The sequence below is a fragment of the Aedes albopictus genome, chromosome 2, assembly GCF_035046485.1.
Source record: "Aedes albopictus strain Foshan chromosome 2, AalbF5, whole genome shotgun sequence".
Classification (NCBI taxonomy): domain Eukaryota; kingdom Metazoa; phylum Arthropoda; class Insecta; order Diptera; family Culicidae; genus Aedes; species Aedes albopictus.
The window spans coordinates 306,868,144-306,889,237 of NC_085137.1; the positions used below are offsets into that span (position 1 = coordinate 306,868,144).

Here is a 21,094-nt window from a genome sequence, read left to right on the forward strand (position 1 = left end):
AGATCTAATATTCAAAAAACGTTACAATAGAATGTATAAAAGAAGGATGTATATCATGTACTGATTTATCGACCGTATTCTATAATTAACTTGATGATTTTGTGGCTATATCGGTCTCTTTCAAAAAGCTACCGATCGATAGAATTTGTGATGAAAACAGAACAATACATTAGGCAGTCGGGTGCCTGAAACTTTTGCCAGTCTTGGTAAGGTGGTATGAACTACCAACCAAGCCGATCTGTTTAAAAGCACAGGTCGCACGGCAGAAGTTTCACGCATTCGATGTATTCGTTCAATACATGGCCTACTTGCCTAATTTCACCTTCTATAAAATTTTCACACTTGTTCGCTACCTAGCGATTTCTATCATATCTATTATTTCATTATCCACTTTGATCTCTACTCCCTTATACTTATGAGTAGAAAGAGACCGATATAGCCACAAAATCATCAAGAAGGATGTATATATTGTAGAAAAGAAAATAATTGAATACACATATACATATGTACATATTTCATCAATACACAAGCGTTTTCATTGATATAAAACCCTAAAAGCAAATTTGTCTTGAGCCCTTTCCAATATCAAGCACGTTTTCAATGTCAAGCACGTTAAGGCTCAAATGAGAATCGCATATTATCCAGAACTGAAAAAGCACTTTTCTTTAGAATGGCGAAAAAGCGAAAAAAAACCAGCGTGTCCGATTGTCGTAATTGACTAAATAAACAATCGGACATTCTTATTTTATTAGATTTGTGGATCATTTTGGAAAAAAGTGCTTTTTTAGTTCTGGAATATTTTCCATTCTCATTTGAGCCTTAAGATATTAAAAAAGTAGTTGAGCCCATTAAGTTTTAATGGATTGTCATTAGGATTCTGGATACATTACTGTAAGAGTTAATGCACAACACGCAAAAAAAAAAATGAAAAAGTTTTTTTTAGAAAATTTTTTTTTCCTTAAAAGTGCCCATCTTGTGATGTATGGAGGAAAGTTAGGCAACTATATTGTCTTTCTTGGGAAAAAAAATTCAAAACATAAAAAAAGTGGGCTTTTTCTGTAAATTGACTTTTAATTTTGAAAAGATATTGTTTAGCGTGTAAAGCATTTTTTTATATTTTTTAAATATGTTTTCTTGAAAGCTTGGACAATTCCCTAAAAGTCCCCCATACATCACTTTTTTGTACAACTTATCATATTCGAGTTATATTTTTTGTGAAAAAAACGGTCAATGCGCAACACGCTAAAAAACTAACATGAAAAAGTTTTTGTTAGAAAAACTTTTTTTCCTTAAAAGTGCCCATCTTGTGATGTATGGAGGAAATTTAGGAAAAAAAATTCAAAACATAAAAAGTGGGCATTTTCTGTAAATTGACTTTTAATTTTAAAAATATATTTTTAGCGTGTAAAAATGTATTAAGAATTTTTAAAATATTTTTTCATGAAAGCTTGGACAATTCTCTAAATGTCACCCATACATCACTTTTTTGTACATCTTATCATATTCGAGTTATTTTTTGTGAAAAAAAAAACGGTTAAAGAACTATGACTCTTTTTAAATGTTAGTCTAGGTTAATTTTGAAAAAACAAAATACGCAAAGTTGCTTGAAAAGGTAAAGTCTTGAAACCTACAAAATTTCATAACATTCTGAGGGGGTGCTGCCAACCCCGAAGACGAGTTGGTGCGAAATTCGTCTATAACCCCCATAAAACGTATTGAAACGCCTAGAGATTCCTCTGAAATCCTCCTAAAACTCCCAAGAAAGTTTTCTAAATCCACGGAGACAAAATTCAATTACACGGAGACCCCTTCGGAACCCTCCTGAAACCCCCTTAAATGATTCAAAACTGTACTGAAACATCTTAGAAACGCAATGAAAATCTGTCAAATTTGTAACAGACAATTTAATATTTCGACTACAGAAGTAAACCGTACAACCACCAGCAAGAAGCATTCATTATTAGGATAAGCTAGTTTAAGAAAGCGTTCAACATTTGGGTTCTAGAATTCCGGTAAAACTGTTTTCAGTTCTCTTAACCCTCCTTAGATGTTAGTTTAGGCACACCAGGCCTGCGTTCTGCGTGTCTGATTGTGTCATATTGACCCCAACATCCTACTAGGGTTAAAAATTGAAATTTTAGGGAATTTCAATGGGAAGTGTAAGAAATGACTGGATTTAGGCATTCACTGAGTATGTTTTCACCTGTTTTTACTACCGTGGAATTACGAACAAATGAAAACTCAAATGTCAGTACTAACTGTACAACAATTGGCAAATCACCTTACTCCTGCCGCGATAAACTGCCTATGATCGCGTAATTGTCCCATATGAATAGGAAACCCAGCAAAGATGGGACTGATATGCGATCATAGGCAGTAAACCAACCTGCATCAGGAAATCTCTGAATAAAAAGAAAAAAATCCTACATACTGAATAATTCAAATAAATATTTCACCAGAAATAGCACAATCTTAAGTTGACCGTAATTTTATGTAGAGTTGCACCCCGATTAGCAGATCGGTGAGCTGAGATAACGTTTTAAAGTTTTGTAACTGCTCTGGCGTGGACTGCCACTCTGTAGCTTTATTCATAATCCACCGAAAGGTTATCACAGACGAAGAACGGACCCAAATCTATGCCTACCATTTCAAAAGTTATTTTGCATCCCCACAAAGGCATCTTCTCGACGTTCCCAGCCTCTTTGTTACGGAGATGACGACGACCGATGAGTATCAATCACAGCTGCTGTTTGGTGTCGTTTCATCTTTGAACACAGCTCAGCAGTTAGTTGTGTTCTGAGGCAAACAACAAACGGTAGCTGGTTGTGTCCATTCAGTCACTTGGATATGTGAAATTTCAATTGCAAAGTAATGGCTTCTGAATTCAAATTGTTAGATATTGATCAACGGTGCTTCTGTTGATGGTGGGATTTGACACATTCTATTTTTATACTTACTTGAAACTAAGAGAATGAAATCAAACTTGTTAAGCTTCAAATTATTTTAATTTTGGAACTAAGCAGTACATGAAAAGCTTATAAACATTGAATTCCACCCTAGAGAACAAGAAACAATAAAATACTTAAATTAACAAGCCATACGATTGCGTGAGAGCATAAAGCTCTAAGACGCCCGCTTGGTGGCCTATGGTTTTGAATTTCATCATTTTTGTTTAAGATCTGATCAAATCTGACGCAGCCGCAGCAGCAACAGCAACAACAATGACTATTGTGAGCATTGCGCATCTAGTGCAGATTTGAAAGTGTGGTTCTCCGTGAAATCCACCTGCAGTTTAAGGGGCGTTGCGCGTCATTAACCTTTATACAGCTAGCTACCACTCTGTTCCGTTACGCATTGTGAAGCTGTTTTCACATTCTGTCAATGCGACTTAAAGACAACGAAGCGATATCAATGCAATCGTTGAGCGGTGTTTCCATTTGTAGATTCAGGCAAGAATAAGTACTTATGTATGTTAGTGTAAATTAAAATTTTACATGTTCTGGTGGAAATGTTATTCAAAAATGTGGATTATTATTCACTGAGCAGCTATAACATCACCTAAAACGTTGTTTTACCAATTATCTCTGATGGACCAATCTCACGAGAGGCGAATACTAACGCAATACTGATACTTTAAAGATTATAAATTGGTCCAAAGTATGAGTTTTGTTATCAGTAAACTTATTTCACAATCTCCAATTAAGTCACTCAAACGTAAAATTGCGAAAGATTCGAATCATCAAACAATTTGATGAACCCAACAACAAAAAGGCTCTAGTGCATTCATTTCGTCACAACTTTCGGATCTTTTCCCTTATCCTTGGAATTTCTAATATGGTGTCACAAGTCTCTGACAAACCTTTTTCGAAGCTGGATAACAAAATACCAGTAGACCAACTGACACGACGTAAATCACAATTCAATTTAAACAACGAAAAGGACCGACACGAGGACGTTGGACTTTGCGTGAGAAGGACGAAAAAACTTCTGCAAGGATCAAATTTCACAACCCGAAAAGGGTCTAGGGAAAAAAGGATTATCTTCCATTCGCCAGAACAAAACTTACCTCGTACTGCGCACACAGGGAGTACAGCACCTCGTGCTGCACCAACTGGTAGTCCCCGTCGGCTCCACTGCTCGAGCGTTTGCTGGAGGTCTGCGTGTTGGCATGACCTCCTCCGGTTGCCACCTTTGAATGTGCCGTCTTGGAGCCGTTGGATGGGGCGCCCATAGCCCCCGAGGTAGCAGCCACTACAACGGAACTGCCGCCGCCACCGCCACCGCCTCCGCTGCTGCCGGAGTTCTTGATGCTGCTGGTGTTGTTATTGTTGCTACCGATATTGTTACTGGCGAGGGAAGTAGAACTGCTGCCGGTTGTTACAACGACCGTAGCACTTTCCACGCAGCCACAGTCACACTCAGCTGGAAATAGAACGGGTGGGAGAAAGAGAAAAATACCAATCGGTTAGTTCATCGCGTGGACTAGTTTTCCACACGCCAATCGTTTTATGGACTTTTGGCGCGCGGGTGGGCGTGAGAAATTTCGTTCATTGAATTGGGAATCGTGCTGAGTTCGAAAATTCGCTTCGATCATTGTCCCCATTCTGTTCCGGACTGTGTGCAGAATATGCCGTATCGTAAAGCGACCCGAATTCATACAAATTCTTTACAACCATGGACGTAGCTACGGTATTTTTTCTGGAGGAATGCTAAAAGAGGCAGTTTCTGATGGCTGCAAGTCTGCTGAGATAAAAGTTCATTGAGCCATTGCACAATGGTCAACGAAGCAAATTTACGAGGAAAGATGCGTTCAGCGCCTTCAAATGATGTTAAATATGGTCTTTTACAAAGTTGTCCCTAATCATTTTCCCCCCCATAAACCCTTACGTAATTAATGGACAGCCCCTTAAGGCCCTTTTTCCAAAGTGCATAAAAATTAAGGTGGTCCATATTTTCAAAGAATTTGAAACCAAACTTTTTTATTTGCAAGAATAACTATCTTCGAGATAGTTGTAGATTTATCAATTTTGAGCAAGTTTGCTGAAGACAGTTTTTATATAGCTTTAAAATTGACCAATCTAAATTAGCTTAGGGTGGTTCAAGAAAACCCGGTTTTCTGGCATTAACTTTTTCAATTACGAGTTTTCGTCAAAGTCGGCCAAGAAACACTTGTAGGGTGCCTGTACCACGCACTACCTAAGGAAAACTACTTCTACAAAAATAATAAGAAGACCGACGAATGTCATCAATACGTCAAACGATAGATTTGTTCTCATACTTGACAGGAAAAATATAAAATCTGTGCCAAACCCACTTTTACTATTTATTACGGCGTGTGCCAATGATAGGAACCCTGTACCAGTTATGGACATATTTGTTAATTTCGGTTCCACTTCGCACTATTTACATGCATTCCTTATGGGATTTGCCATAACTGGTACACTATGGCGAAATAGGGTGCAAGGAAGCCGAAATTTTAAGGAAAATATTTTTTTTCTATCATAATTTGAGCAAAATGGGAAGTTTGAATGAGTGCTATTATCTTTTATGAACGTGATCTTTCGTTCACATATTTTTTCTTGTTGATTTGCTCCGTTAAATGTTGAAAATCAACTATGGCGAATTTGAGGTACTTTAGCCATAACTGGTACACTGAGCCTAGAACATTTGAAGACGCGTCGTTTCGCTGAGATGGTCGTTATCTCTTTTGGTTCAATAGTTACAGGTTTTTTTTTTAATTCTCTTCGAGAAATATGACAAAAACATCTGGGAGGGGTCCTCTAGCTACACCCCTGTTTCCAATCGCAACTTTTGACAACTTATTTATTTTTTAGTCCACTTTATTTGCAGTCATTAATTCTACTCTCAACTATTTGAATACCAAATTTCCCACCCTCGGCTTTCTATCGAACTGAAGCCCATTCAATGACCCGTACCCTTCAGCATCTTCCCCATCACACACCACGACCACATCATCCCCCAATGTCCCCATCTCATTACATAAAGTCGGTTTTTCAGAATATCACCCACCGTGATTCAGCAACAAACAAGGACAAATCAATGTACCACGGCTAGGTATAGAGAGGCCCGGGACAGCTGGGATGGAAAGCCGGGAACCAAAGAGTGAGTGTAGAATGGAAACAAAGGACAAAGTGGTGATGATGATGTTGATGATGATGATGTAACCGCTTTTCCAGCCTGTTGCGTACCCAGTGGAAAGTCATGACAACCCGTATCACCTACCCAGTGTACCTAGGTGTTCTGGTTGCCGGTGATTGCTTTTGTATGTGTGTATGGAACGATCTGGGGTGTTAGTGTGTGCGGCAATGATGGAAATCGTTTGATAACGTCGAGAACAAAGAACTGAACTCAACTGAGCTGGTTCTGGTTGGTTAGCATATCGATGGTGGGCGTTAGGTTCGATTGCAACAAAAAATGCTTCAAATTGAATGAAATGTGTCACAGCAGTAATGAAATCAAACTATTTGATATATCATATTCAACCGATTTAAATAATTTACCATTTATTGAATATCACATTCCAGGCTGTCCAATAATAACCCATCCTCTAAAAAAAGATCTTCAACTGAAAATGTTGTTTTTATATAGTTTGTTTTAGTCAAAGCTGGATAGCAAAAGATATGTGAAGAGTAGTTCTTCCAACAATTGTTGTTTTGTTGGAAAATTTGACCCACATTTTCAATATGGTATAAGGACTTGCTTCAGAAAATCGAGTATAAATTAGAATTAATAAAAATCCTGCTGAATAAATCTAGAAAGAATAGGAAAAATCTTTGCTGAAAATATGAGCAACCATTTCTAGGGCACTGGTTATCCAGAGTTTTTCTGCAGCTTTGAATTCGTTTGATCGTAATTCGGCCATACTGCATTCGATCAAATGGCCGGATCCCTTCTGACTTGTATGCCAAAGACTTTGGGGTCTAATTCTAGGCCGTCGTCACCCTCCTAGTGATGAATGATCAGTACGTCTCCTACTATGCGTCTTCCTACACCATAAATAAATCTGTATATATTTATAAAATACTATTATTCAAAGATGTAATTTCAGGCGATGTGTCCATTTATAACAATACAAATTGTTCGACATTCTTGAAAAACTTCTTGAGTGAAATCGACAGACTCAGACCGACAAAACAAAAAAGTTTTTCCCGGTAGTTTATTGATTTTTCCATGATTCTTAATAATTGTCATAGTTTAGAGTGAAAAACAAATGCAACCTTCTTCGAAAATATCAAGAGAATGAATTATTAATGAAAAACTTTAGATGTAACATGATATTCAGGCGAACGTGAACATAAGAATAAAACTCGTATTCTAAATACTTTGCAGAATCTTGTACTGTTTTATTTGTCATTTCGTATCGCAATGACGAACATTGAAGGATTTCAGCATTAAAGCCAAGTTGATACAACTTAGAACAGTATATACAGTTATTTGTTGTAAACAAAATCAAGGTTATATTCGTGCAGGGTCGTTGTTCCTAAATAACAAAACGATAAGAAATGCTGTACGAATATATAAAATATTCATAAAAAATGTTGGTAGGTTAAATACCCAATGAAATTTCAGCAGTCCTTTCTAAAACATTCTTGACAAGTATGTTTGCGAAACGAATAGAGAAATAATGCCAAATGACAATTTCTAGATGGGCTTCTTAAAAAATGTCTGGAAAGATTATGCATAAAAGAATTTTTGGAAACGATTGGTAGGTAAATCTCTGAGAACGTCTGGCAAAATCCAACTTAAGCTTATGGTGGTCATTTTGAGGCCATTTGTTTGGCGAATCAAAAGCAAAATTTATGGTAGAGTCCATATTGCTGGAAATTAGGTAGGTTCTATGGCTGTAAAGAAAAGTCTAGGATCAATTTATGAGATCAAAGAAATCCTTCATTCTGAGTCAGATTCATATGCTATCACATCAGCGATTGCAATATGAAATTCTCAGAGTCGTTGTAGTTATAGACACTATAGATTCCATAGACTCGCGGAGGCGTAGACAACTGTGGCCAAACGAACTGTCAGTTCGTGTAGCCAAACGAGCATGACGTCACGATTTCAATAGCGACAATGGATTGCGTGACGTCATATTTGCTCGGTACACTCTAAATTCATGGTAAAACACACTAAAATCGTATTGCTCAACCATGTCTCCGATAGTCTATGGAATCTATAGTGTCTATAGTTGTAGTTGGTATTCTCAGATAGTTCCCCAGTAATTTCTCCAGAAATTCCGTAAGATATTGCACCAGGTTTTGTCTTTTCGTAAGTATGTGCCCTAAAATTCAATATTTGCATATCAATATTTGCAAATATCAGGGATTCTCCAAAAAATTACCAAGAATGTTCAAGATGTCTTTCAAGATTCTCTGGAATTCTTTCCAGAATTTCAGTTGGTAGATTTTTTTCATAAGTTCACCGAAAAAAATTCCATTAAAGTAAAAAAAAACAACAACAGAAAACAACACAACAGCGAGCATGTGAGAGATTCACATCTAAACCTAATGAAAATATATTTGTGAAAGCCAGTTTGGGTGGAGCTTTGAATCCAGTTGGATTTTCTATTTAACAGAATCGTAACTTGTTCTGTGGCTTAGTTGGTAATATTGCCAAACTAGCGATACGAAATCGTGGGTTCGAATCCCATCTAAACAAGTGGTATTTTTTTTACAAATATATCTCTCAATTTGTCAATTTAACACACACTGTGTTTTCGAAAAAAAAAGTTTTTTTCGTCTATTTTAGACATACCAGTCGACTGGTATATCCGATAAAGGGCAATTGTATATTATCTTCCAGAAGGTAGTCCCGGAAAAAATGAAATCCCGGAAGGAACTTGTTAGTGTTTCCTCAAGGAAATCCTGGAGGAACTTTATGAGTAATTACATAAACAGAAATTGCTGGGGAAATTACTCAAAATACTACGAAAACTCTTACCTTAATAAACTCTGGGAGGTTTTCCATAAGAAACATCTGAAAGAATTCCATCTGGAAGGATTCCTGGAAAGATCTCAGAAGAAATCCCAAAAGGAACTCCAGGAAGAATATCGTATGGAATCCCTGACGGAATGCTAGAAGGAGGTTTTGAAGGAATCTCGGAAGGAATTCCTGAAGCTATCCCCGAAATAACTCCTAGAAGAAACCCGGATAAAATTGATAAAATTTTCAGGAATACCTTCAAGAAGCTCAAAAAAAAAACATCTGGAGATATTCTAAAGGAAACTATTAGGAGAATATCGGATAGAATTCCTGGAGCTCCTTGGGGAATTCTGAAGGAAATCTCTCGAAGTCCCAGAAAGAATCTCTTGAATCTCAGAAGGAACCCCCTCAGATTCAGAACACGGGTTGGAAACATCACGATCCAATGTTAGACGCCAACCGAATCTACCGAATTGCAAGACAAGGAGAACTTTTACAGTCAACTGAATGCTGTCGTGGATAAAATTCCAAAAGATGATATCAAGATCCTTATGGGCGACTTCAACGCGAAGGTTGGTTCCGACAACTCAGACTATGAGCATGTCACGGGACGCCATGGTCTCGGAGAAATGAGCGAGAGTAAGCTGTTTGCTGAGTATTATGGCAACAATGACATGGTTATTGGGGGATCGCTCTTTCTTCATCGATCAGTGCACAAAGTGACATGGGTTTCCCGTGATGGCGTCACGGAAAATCAAATCGACCACATCTGCTTCAGCCGGAAATGGAGACGGAGCTTTCGTAAAATGCGGAACAATCGTAGCGGCAACATTGCGTCCGACCATCATCTCCTAATCGGAGAGGTCCAGCTGCACATTGCAAGGATCCGTTGACAGGGGGAGAAAATCGGGCCGACTGGAAGACGCTGCGTTGAAAATTCGTCGAGGAGCTAGAGAATCGTGCTGTGTATATTCCGGAAGGTGGAAGCGTAGAAGATTAATGGAGCGCCATCAAGAACGTCTTCATCGCAACCAGCGAGAATAATTTGGGTGAGCTACACACCCGGAGAAATCAGTGGATCACAGATGATACCTGGAGGAAGATAGAGGAGCGAAGGAATGCCAAAGCCGCGATAGAGCGAGTGAAAACACGAGAAGCCAAAACCGTAGCCCGTCAGCGCTATTCGGCTCTTGAGAAGGAAGTGAAACGCTTATGTAGACGAAACAAAGAGCGTGGTCGGACTCCCTAGCCGGCAAAGGCGAGAAAGCCGCAAAAACTGGAGGCATTCGTCTTCTCTGCGATGTCTCACGTCGTCATAGTCGGACTAAGATGAATGCTACGATGCCCATGAAAGACACATCTGGACAGCTATTGTCGACCCGACTGACGAGCTGATACGCGCGCTGGTTCGAGCATTTTTAAAACCTTTTTCAAGTGTCGGCCATGTTATCAACACCTCAGCATGATCCGCCAAGGGTTCGACGCATTACCCGAAGCTCCATCAATGCAACACCGAAGCTCCATCATTGCAGGAGATAGAAACAGCCATCCCTAGCATGAAATCGAACAGGGCCCCGGGGGTCGATCGCATATCAGCCGAGATGTTCAAAGCTGACACCGTAGTATCCGCACAACTACTGCATCAATTATTCTGCAACATATGGAAAACCGCAATATTTCCGATCGACTGGATGCAAGGCATCTTAGTAAAGGTGCCCAAAAAGGGCGACCTGACTGTATGTGATAATTGGCGGGGCATCATGTTACTGTGTCTCGTTCTCAAAGTTCTCTGCAAAGTGATCCCTAACCGGATACAGGAGAAGATTGATGCATCTCTCCGGCAACAGCAAGCAGGATTCGGTGGCGAACGATCCGTCGTGGACCATAATGTCACGCACCGTATCATACTGGAGCAAATCAATGCATTCCAGGAATCTCTCTACCTGGTGTTCATTGATTACGAAGAAGCTTTCGAACGTCATAATCACGAAAACATGTGTGGGACACCCTTGCGCCTGAGGCCTCATTGAAGCACAGTACAAAGCATTTTCGTGCAGAGTACTGCACAACGGTGTCTTGTCCGATCCCATCCGGGTGAGTGAAGCAAGGATGTATATTAATATACTATTATACAGGGTGTTAGGTTCCTGAGTGCAAACTTTTTAAAGGATGATAGAGGACCATAAATAGTGAAAAAAAATTGTTCTACGCATATGGTCAAATCGCAACCGTTACGTACTTATTGAACATCCCATGTTTTTGACTCTTAATGCCTTAACTGGCTATAACTTGAAAATGGTCAAACTTTTCGCAATTTGTTGACCCTTATTCGAAAGATTATTGAATTTTCTATCAAATGGCATCTTTAAATCGATTGGTTTAGCTAAATAACTAAGTTTTCTAAAGCAAATAGCTCAAAAATAGTGTTTTCATTTGTTTTTGTAAATTATCTTTGAAAAATGCGTAATAATTTGAAATTCATTCTTAGGCAAAGTTGTGGCCCCTGTTTTACTCTACAATTCGTTCCTTGACATCAAACTTGTATCTCTTATCGTTTTCTTGCAATTTCGATTTAAACATCGCATTTCAGATCATAAATTTGCAACTGTCAAGGTTATCACTCTTTTGCGCGCTGTGCCGCTCATTAAAAGCGAAATTGCAATTGCAATTGCGAAAAGTTTGACCATTTTCAAGTTATAGCCAGTTAAGGCATTAAGAGTCAAAAACATGGGATGTTCAATTTCTACGTAACGGTTGAGATTTGACCATATGCGTAGAACAATTTTTTTCACCATTTATGGTCCTCTATCACCCTTTAAAAAGTTTGCACTCACGAACCTAACACCCTGTATATTGTATATTTTATACTATCACCGCTACTGTTTCTCGTCGTAATCGACGAGATGTTGGTAGGTGCATTTAATCGTGAACCAAATCTGTAGCAGTCCATTACCATGGAGCACCTAAATTACTCCAAACTGGCTGATGACGTTGCTCTCCTAGTTCAACGGCGCTGTGATATGCAGAGTAAGCTCGATGATCTTGCCAGTCGCTTCTCGGCTTCAACGTCAATAAGACCAAATACGGTCAACCCTTCCAGTTTCACGGTATCTGGAAAAGCAGTAGATAGTGTTGAAAGCTTTGGATGCCTTTGCGAGATTAAGAAATGTATGAAAAAACAAACCAGTTTAGTCGACGCATCAAAATCCGAATTTTCAACTCGAACGTGAAATCTGTGCTGCTATACGCCAGTGAAACTTGTGTATCAGTGGAGAACGCTTAACGGCTACACTGTCGTTTTACGTATAACTGTCCCATGTTGTATGGAAATCCCTACCTACATGGGACAATTATGTGTATAACGGTAGTGCAGATCTTCATAAATACAGGGCTGTTACAAAAGTCTTGATTCGGAAACCGCAAAATCCGCGCCAAGCCATTTGAAATCCGCGCCGAGGTAATCAAATCCGCGCCAGTACAAAAACATATGGTTTTGATGACTCCAACTCATAAAAAGCATGACTTTTTCAACTATTCATGACTCTTGTTGCGCTCCAAATGATCATTTCAAATGTGAAAACTATTTGGAGGAATCCTGAATAACATTTCTGGTAGATACTCGAGGAAATCTTTCAAGAATTCTCAAGAGAGGAATCCTTGAAATAACACATGGAGGAATCTGAAAAATAATCAACCCCAAAAAATTGATGATTTCCGGGAAGAATCATTGAAGGAATCCCGGGAAGAAAATTTCTGGCAAATTTCTACAAACATTGCTGTATGTAGAAAAGCATTAATTTATTAGAAATAATAAGATGATGAGATTTTTTGGCCACACCACACCCTTGTAATGTTTTTCTGAGGATTCCAAAAGCTCCAAGTTTTCAAGTATTCTGCAAAAAAATCCTTCAAAAATTCTGCCAACTTTGCCTACAACGCCCCTCTCAGCGAATACTCCGATTGAAAATCAAAGATAAATTTAACCATGGCAAAAGAAGTTTACATTTTTTTAGGATAATTCTAGGGTATCGCGCCACTTGGGCGGTGGCTTCTAATTCGTCTGTTTGCCACTATAACTCAGTCAATTTTGAACCAATCGACTTGAAATGTTGTACACGGGTAGATACTATACCTATCTCACCACATTCCAAAAGGTGTGTCAATTGGTGCAAATTTGACTGAGTTATAGTGGAAAACAGACGAATATAGAAGCCGCCGCCCAAGTGGCGATTCCTTATCAGTTTTTAGCAAAAAAAAAAGATTCAACAGAAGTTCCACGTAAATCAAGAAAATCCTATACGTTAAAAAACGCTATGAACTCAATCTTATGATTATTATTCTATCCAGAGTTATTCCAAAGCTTTTTCCATGGAATTCTCTTAGAAAGCAATCATAAAAATCTTCCACAAAATAACATATTTCAGAATCACCAAGAAACTCTAGCAATTATTTCACGAATCTTGCCATGATTTAGTATTTTTTTTTTCGAACCTTACACATTACTATATAAGTTCCGTCTAAAATTAAAATTTTATCCAAAAATTGATCTCGGGGTTAAGGTAGAAATGACTTTAAAAGATTGACTAAGAAGTTTAGAAGAGGAACTTCTCTGCTTTCACAAATTGAGCGTTTAGTACAGTGCAACTTATTTAGCACTTCAAGCTAGGGACTATTAACATTATTTTTACTAAATTACAAAATTCCATAACTCCTACATATTTGGAAAGTTCTTTATTTTGTCTGATTGTATTAAGCAAAAACCGCGCCGAAATTAGCAAAAACGCGCGAGATCCGCGCGAAACGCAAAAACCGCGAAAAACGCAAAATCCGCGCCACCTGTAACAGCCCTGTAAATAGATGCCTGCGGAATATAATTCGTGCATGGTGCCCTCACAATTGAATCTTTAACGTAGAGTTCCATCGTCGATGTCATCAAAAGCCGATAGCGACAGAAATTCGGGAGCGAAAGTAGAGGTGGATCGGTTACACTCTATGCAGGGGCGGAAACGAAATCTGCAAGTAAGCGTTAGACTGAAACCCAGCAGGACATCGCAGCAGAGGCAGACCCAACAAGGAAATAAAGGAAGTGAACAGAAATTTAACCTGGCCACAGGTCAAGGCGATGGCTGGCAATCGCCCAAGATGGAGATCTTCCAATTCGGCCCTGTGAACCATCATGGGTGCTCAGGATTGAAAGTAAGTATCAGATGTGTTCATTACACAACACATCCCGCAAGGCTTACGTGTACATGAGTAGAGAGACAACTTAACGTGAAGTAATCGAAAGGTGGAAGCAGCACTTACTTAGAAACATATATCACACCATGACTTGTCGGTTCACGCCGGGAAAATCCGGAACGAACTCTTACCCCACTTAATTCTATTATAAAACACGACGACCACCCACACATTCCATCTCGGGGGTACAAACCATAATCACTTTTACAGAACGCAATTTACCTTGAATAGAAATATCCTACACGATGTATATTTTTAAACTCCATTTCAGGGCAACCCATCAAGCGGGAAGGAAGCGAACAAGACTACGACGAAGACGACAACGACAGCCGAAGGAATTTGATTACCGTTCTGTGTACGTGTGACTTCTGGCTTCTGCCGGTAACCAGTCAGAGCGTGACATGACATGATGATGGGGGTGTTAGGTGGACGTTGCTGGTTGCTGGTACCACCACATTTTCCGTTGATGGGTGGACTATTTTTAAAAATACATGAATCGCAAGAATGCAGCGAAGGTGATGCGCGCCATCAAAACAAACGCATTAATGTGCGTTCATTTGAATAACCTTCGTGGGAATGACACTTTTGGGGGTGCTATTGCGATATGCTGCCAGTAACAACGGCGCATGGAAAACAAAATTCCAGCGCATTGAATGTCTTGGAGGCGTGTCTGTCTCATATTGTGGTAGGTTGGCCCCTGTGCTGAACACTGACTGGTTAGATCCAGAACCATCAATTCCGCCGAAAATGTCTATCCCATTATCATTTATGATTGAGGTGTATTCGTCGTAATTTTCATTCACACCAAAATTTTTGAAATGCTTCCAGCACGCCAAAAATCAGCAAAAGAAATTGCTGAATTTCAGTAACATTTTTGCTGAATTTCAGCACAACTTTGCTGATCAACTGTCAAAATTGCTGGATGGTTCAGCAAGTTGAAAAATAATTGCTGATACTCAGTAATTTGTATTGCTGAATGCAATCAGCACGCCAAAAATCAGCAAAGTTTGCTGATTACCAGCAAAAATGTTTTGCAGTGTTCGCAGCAACGGTATATCGATTTCCCAGTCCACAATGTTGACGCTGAAGAACTGAAATTTGGCGTTTGCTATCCAGAGCTCATTATGTTTATACCGCTTTGTGTCTGCCGGTTGTAATAGGTATGCAGCCGTCTTCGCAGTCGAATGGATTCCTCTCATTCGCTGTACGTGGAATCCACTGTGAGTTTTTTGGAAGACTACAAGCACAGTGTACGTTGAAAAAGCGTAAAGTTCATAAGGAGTTTTTTTTTGTTTAGAGAGGAATAAGGAGTTTTGTTATAAGGAATGTACCCGGTTAGAATCAAAGAACAAACCAAGGGTAGAACAACAAGAAAACGGGGTGAATGCGATGACTTCTTCAGTAGATAACTGACACTGAGGATGATTACAAGTGGTAGTCGAAATATGCGTATCTGTCAAAGTAAAAGCAACATCGGGCAGAAATAAAAGGTACAACTGATTACACTCATTCGAAAAAAAAAACAAATTTACATTAATAATACATTTTATTATTCTTATGTTTCTAGAACAATATGTGGAAAAGACGAAACTATCATTGCGAAATTCAACTCATCTCACCCTTTCTAAGAGGGAGCAAAATCAAAGCCAAACTTGTTGTTACTGAGTGAATATAAATAAATTGCAATATTCCAACGTCCATATAGCGGCGCATCACATGCCTAAAGTGAATCCTAGAATACAATTTCTTACCCACTTACCCAACTCCTTGAAATCTACGAGGGCATCGACAAGCATGTTATGATTTTGTTTCCGCTTTAACTTTCAAAATGTGATACTAAATAGAGCGGTAACTCCAGTAACGGAAAAGCTCAGTTAGTACTAAATCCAGCATAACACCTAAGATAATCTGGAGAAACTCCAAATAAATTCCTGCAAAGTTTCCTGAAGAATGCCTAGAGCAATCCCTAAAAACTCTCCGAAGAAAGAAGAAATCCCTGAAGACATTTCTGGATTCATCTCTAGTGGAATTTCTAAAAAAAAACCCCTTGAAGGAAATCACGAATAAATCACTGGATGAATCCTTGTGAAATTGAAAGGCCCAGGTAGCCACAGCTGTAAAGGCGTGGGTATTCAGCATGACAGGTGACAGGTTCGACTACCGATCGGTCCAAGAACTTTTCGTAAAAGAAATTTCCTTGACTTCTTTGGGCATAGAGTATCCTCGTGTCTGCCACACGATGTACACATGCAAAAATGGTCATTGCCAGAGGAAGCTCTCAGTTAATAACTGTGCAAGAGCTCATAGAACACTTGAGCTGAGAAGCAGGCTAGATACCAGTGGGGACGAGGAAGAAGCAAGGCTTCACGCCACTTTACCATCCGCGTACCACGACTATAGTAAATCGAATCACCAACGCTAGTCCAACCAGTTTTGAATAAAACATGATGGCACCACATTGTATTATTCCTGGACTGGACCAACTTTCTGAGAAAATTCACAATTCCACCTTGACGGTGCCACCCAGTCCCCGACTGACATAATTATTCTCGGCTCATGCCGACGACGACGACGACAACGGCGAAGTAAGTTTGTTAGTTTGTTGATGGCATAAAGCTACCGGCACAATTAGAACCTTGGCATCGATGGCGGAGACCGACGCATCCGCAGAATTCCACGGAACACGCATCCAGTAGTGATGATGGTAATATTATTAGCGTTATATACGAACTTGAGAAACGCTTCGAAATTGACGCTAATTATACGGATCTGCTGGGAGGATGGAGTAGGGGGGATGTCGTAGTCTCCGTATCTCTCTACACTACAATGTAGCTGTGTTTACGTTGTAGTATAGTCACGCACCTCTCTGACACCAATAGTAGGTAGGTACATAGAGCATACAAACGGATGCTGGTAAAGTTTTCCGTTGTCGCGAATCTGTTTGGCATCAATCTAAATTTCCTGTTCTCAAGTAGAGCTCTGAAGTAAAATTCAATTTTTTCCGCAATAATTTCGATATTCACAGTAGATTTACTGGAGACCAAACTTCTCATGTTATATCCATTTAAGTTATCAGGAGTTAATACGCAGAACGACCAAATCAGACACAATCAAGGGTAAAAATTAAATTTACCCTACAGGTAATGGTTGAATGCACCAAACCACCAACGGATATTTCAAGATAGAAAATAAATCAAATCAACTTGTTTTGCACCAACCAAGGTAGGGTACGAAGAACAGGCTGCCCCAACCGATGTCCAAGCAAACACGACATCTTATGTAGTCGGATGAATCTTCTTCAACAGCTCAGCCTACGATGACAGTAGTGACAGTGGAGCAGAAATGGAAAACGGAATTTGATTACCAGCACCAGCAGGCTCGTCCGTGTTGCCGGGTGGCGTCTGGCGAAAAGTTGAAAATAGGTAGACACTTGGGTAGACATCAACTACCTATTTCTATCAAGGGAAGGAGCAAGTGGTGATTATGATTTAACACCTTCACGTTCACGTTGTGCTGTGAGCATTAGGGTGGCCCACACTTATATGAAAAACAAAAATTTCGAAAAATGCCAAGTCTTACCTCCTCAATCAGTTGTTTTGGACTCCCAGAAGCAACGTTCAAAATTTGAGCAAAATTGGTTGAGCCTAAGGGGGCGCTCAAAACGCTTGAAGTTTGTATGGGAAAACTTGGCCAAATGTATGCAGAAATTTTAAGTTTTCGAATTTTGCCGCTAGGTGGCGCTGTAAACATTCAATAATCAAACCCTTTGGTATTATTGTAGGTGCAAGGTACACGGGCTCACTGGTGACTACCGACAACGACACCAGCAGAGAAATTCAGAGACGCATTCTGGCAGGAAATCGAGCTTACTTTGGACTCCGCAGTACTCTACGATCGAACAAAGTTCGCCGTCACACGAGGTTTTATATCTACAAAACGCTAATTGAACCGGTAGTCCTCTATGGGCACGAAGAGCATCGATCCACACCGCGGCACCATCGTCCACACCGCGAAAATCGGGCGGCTACGGTGGGCCGGTCACGTCATCAGGATGTCGAATAGCAACCCGACTAAAATGGTTCTCGAGAGTCATCCGACCGGTACAAGAAGACGTGGTGCGCAGCGAGCTAGGTGGATCGATCAAGTGGAGGACGATCTGCGGACCTTTCGCAGAGTGCGGTGCTGGAGACACATAGTCATGGACCGAGTGGAATGGAGACGACTACTATGTACAGCAGAGGTCACTCAAGCCTTACTTACTTTACCGATCAGGCTAAGGCAGGGGTGGCCTCTGCTGTACATAGTAGCCGCCTCCATTCCACTCGGTCCATGGCTGTTTGTCTCCAGTTCCGCACTCTGCGTAGGGTCCGCAGATCGTCTTCCACTTGGTCGACCCACCTAGCTTGCTGCGCTCCACGTCTTCTTGTACCTTCGGATGACTCCCGAGAACCATTTTAGTCGAGTTGCAACCCGACATCCTGATGACGTGACCCGCCCACCGTAGCCTCCCGATTTTCACGGTGTGGACGATGGTTGGTTCTCTCAGCAGCTGAAGCAGCTCGTGGTTCATTCGCCTTCTCCAAGTCCCGTCTTCCATCTGCACTCCGCCGTAGATGGTACGCAATACCTTCCGTTCGAAAACTCCAAGGGCGCGTTGGTCTTCTGCACGTAGGGTCCATGTTTCGTGCCCATAGAGGACGACCGGTCTAATCAGCGTTTTGTAGATGGTTAACTTCGTGTTACGGCGAACTTTATTCGATCGTAGAGTTCTGCGGAGTCCAAAGTAAGAACGATTTCCTGCCACAATGCGCCTCTGAATTTCTCTGCTGGTGTCGTTGTCGGCGGTCACCAGTGAGCCCAAGTAACGAATTCTTCAACCGCCTCGATTTCATCACCGTCGATATAAATTCGGGATGGCGGGCGCGGTGATTCCTCCCTGGAGCCCTTTGCCATCATGTACTTTGTCTTCGACACATTAATGACTAATCCGATTCGCCTGGCTTCACTCTTTAGTCGGATGTACGTTTCCGCCATCGTCTCAAATTTACGAGCAATAATATCAATATCATCGGCGAAACCAAGCAGCTGAACGGACTTCGTGAAAATCGTCCCACTCGTGTTTATCCCCGCTCTTCTTATTATAACTTCTAACGCAATGTTGAACAGCGAGCTAGAAAGACCATCACCTTGCCGTAACCCTCTGCGAGATTCGAAGGGACTCGAGAGTGTCCCTGATACCCGAACTACGCACATCACTCGATCCATCGTCGCCTTGATCAATCGTATCAGTTTATCCGGGAATCCGTAATCGTGCACTCAAGCCTTAGTCTGACCGATTACTTAGTAAGCTATTGGCGTGCGAAAAAAAGCAGCGCCGTCTCCCGTCTCTCGGAATGATCGTGAAGGTAATTTTCAAGGAAATGGCATCCCTATCCCACCAATGCAATGTTTTCGAAGCCAACATAGCTGGGGCCCATATAGCCGAGGCGGTAAACGCACGGGTATTCAACATGACCATGCTGAGGGTGACGGGTTCGATTCCCGGTCGGTCCAGGATCTTTTCGTAAAGGAAATTTCCTTGACTTCCTTGGGCATAGAGTATCTTCGTGCCTGCCACACGATATACACATGCAAAATGGTCATTGGCAGAGGAAGCTCTCAGTTAAAAACTGTGGAAGTGCTCATAGAACACTAAGCTGCCGGCTTTTCGGGCCCGTATGAAGTTGATCACCAATATCAACTTCTTTTCCCGATCAGCCTAGATAGCTGTGTAGTGTCGGTAGCGGTTAGTTCAACTGGCTAAGAATAGCACTACGGACCGCCTGTTCCAGTGGTAGGAATCCACTAATCAGGTGACCCCTAATTCATGGTGTTATGCGGCTTTATGCTTACCGTGCCTAGGAATGAATGGCTAGGGGGGTCTAATAAAAACCTAACCGCAAACGGAGCCTGTGGAGTACCAGGGCACCCTCCACAGTATTTGCCCTTACTGTGCTAACCGGAGCAATAGCGCGGTGGACCTTGTGTTTCTCCGAGACAATCAGCTGCCCTTCTTCAATCTCATACTTGAGGCTGAATAAGGGCGGGATTATGAAGATGTTATTAATTAGTTTAGATTTTCACCTATATGGTTTCGCATTATGCGTTTTACACAGTGTATTCTGTGCATCCTCGCCTTTGGCGCACTCAATTCGATACCGATCTGGCTTTATTGTTGCTGTTCTTTTTTGTGCTGTGATTGTTAAGAGTTTAATCTTGCCTAGTTTGGGTAGTGGCTACGGTTAGGATAGCTCAGATCAATCTTCAGCACAAAAGAACAGCAACGATCAATCTTTGTAGACTTATGCAAAATGGTACAGCCCAAGTGGCGTTAGTCCAAGAACCTTACTTTCGTAAGGGGAATTTCTATTTAGGAAACCTTGTGAATCCGGTGTTTGCTACTTTCAGTAAAAATGAAATGGAAAACTCACGTGTCATGCCTCGAGCATGTGTGCTTGTCAACAACGCAATCGTTGCTACACTCATCTCTGAACTAACTACCAGAGATGTATGTGCTATCATAATAGATGTATCTGTTGGAAACCTCAAAAGGAAATACGTTTATTGTTCGGTTTATTTACCGCATGATGAACCATCCCCTACGGATGCTTTCAAGCAAGTCATTGCATACTGCACTTCAAAAGGCCTTCCGCTAATTGTTGGTAGTGATGCTAATGCTCACCATATAATCTGGGGCAGCTCAGACATCAATTTGAGAGGCTCCAGTTTGATGGAATACTTGAGTAGTACAGATCTTGGATTACTTAACATAGGCAACCGCCCAACCTTCATGGTATCTGGTAGAGAGGAAGTGTTAGACATAACGCTTTGCTCTAGCAGAATTAGTCATGAGCTGACCAATTGGCATGTGTCAGATGAA

The 21,094-nt window shown here is 40.7% G+C and overlaps 1 protein-coding gene across 4 annotated transcripts in view; it reads right to left on the reverse strand.

The window, feature by feature from the left end:
* Positions 1–21,094, reverse strand: part of LOC109428701 (homeodomain-interacting protein kinase 2) — a 281,932-nt gene that overhangs the window by 68,142 nt on the left and 192,696 nt on the right. For all 4 annotated transcript variants that reach the window (XM_029879765.2, XM_019704513.3, XM_062852197.1 and 1 more), the window contains one exon: positions 4,067–4,422. In XM_029879765.2, coding sequence (XP_029735625.2) covers positions 4,067–4,422 — 356 coding nt within the window. The remainder of the gene's footprint in view (positions 1–4,066; positions 4,423–21,094) is intronic.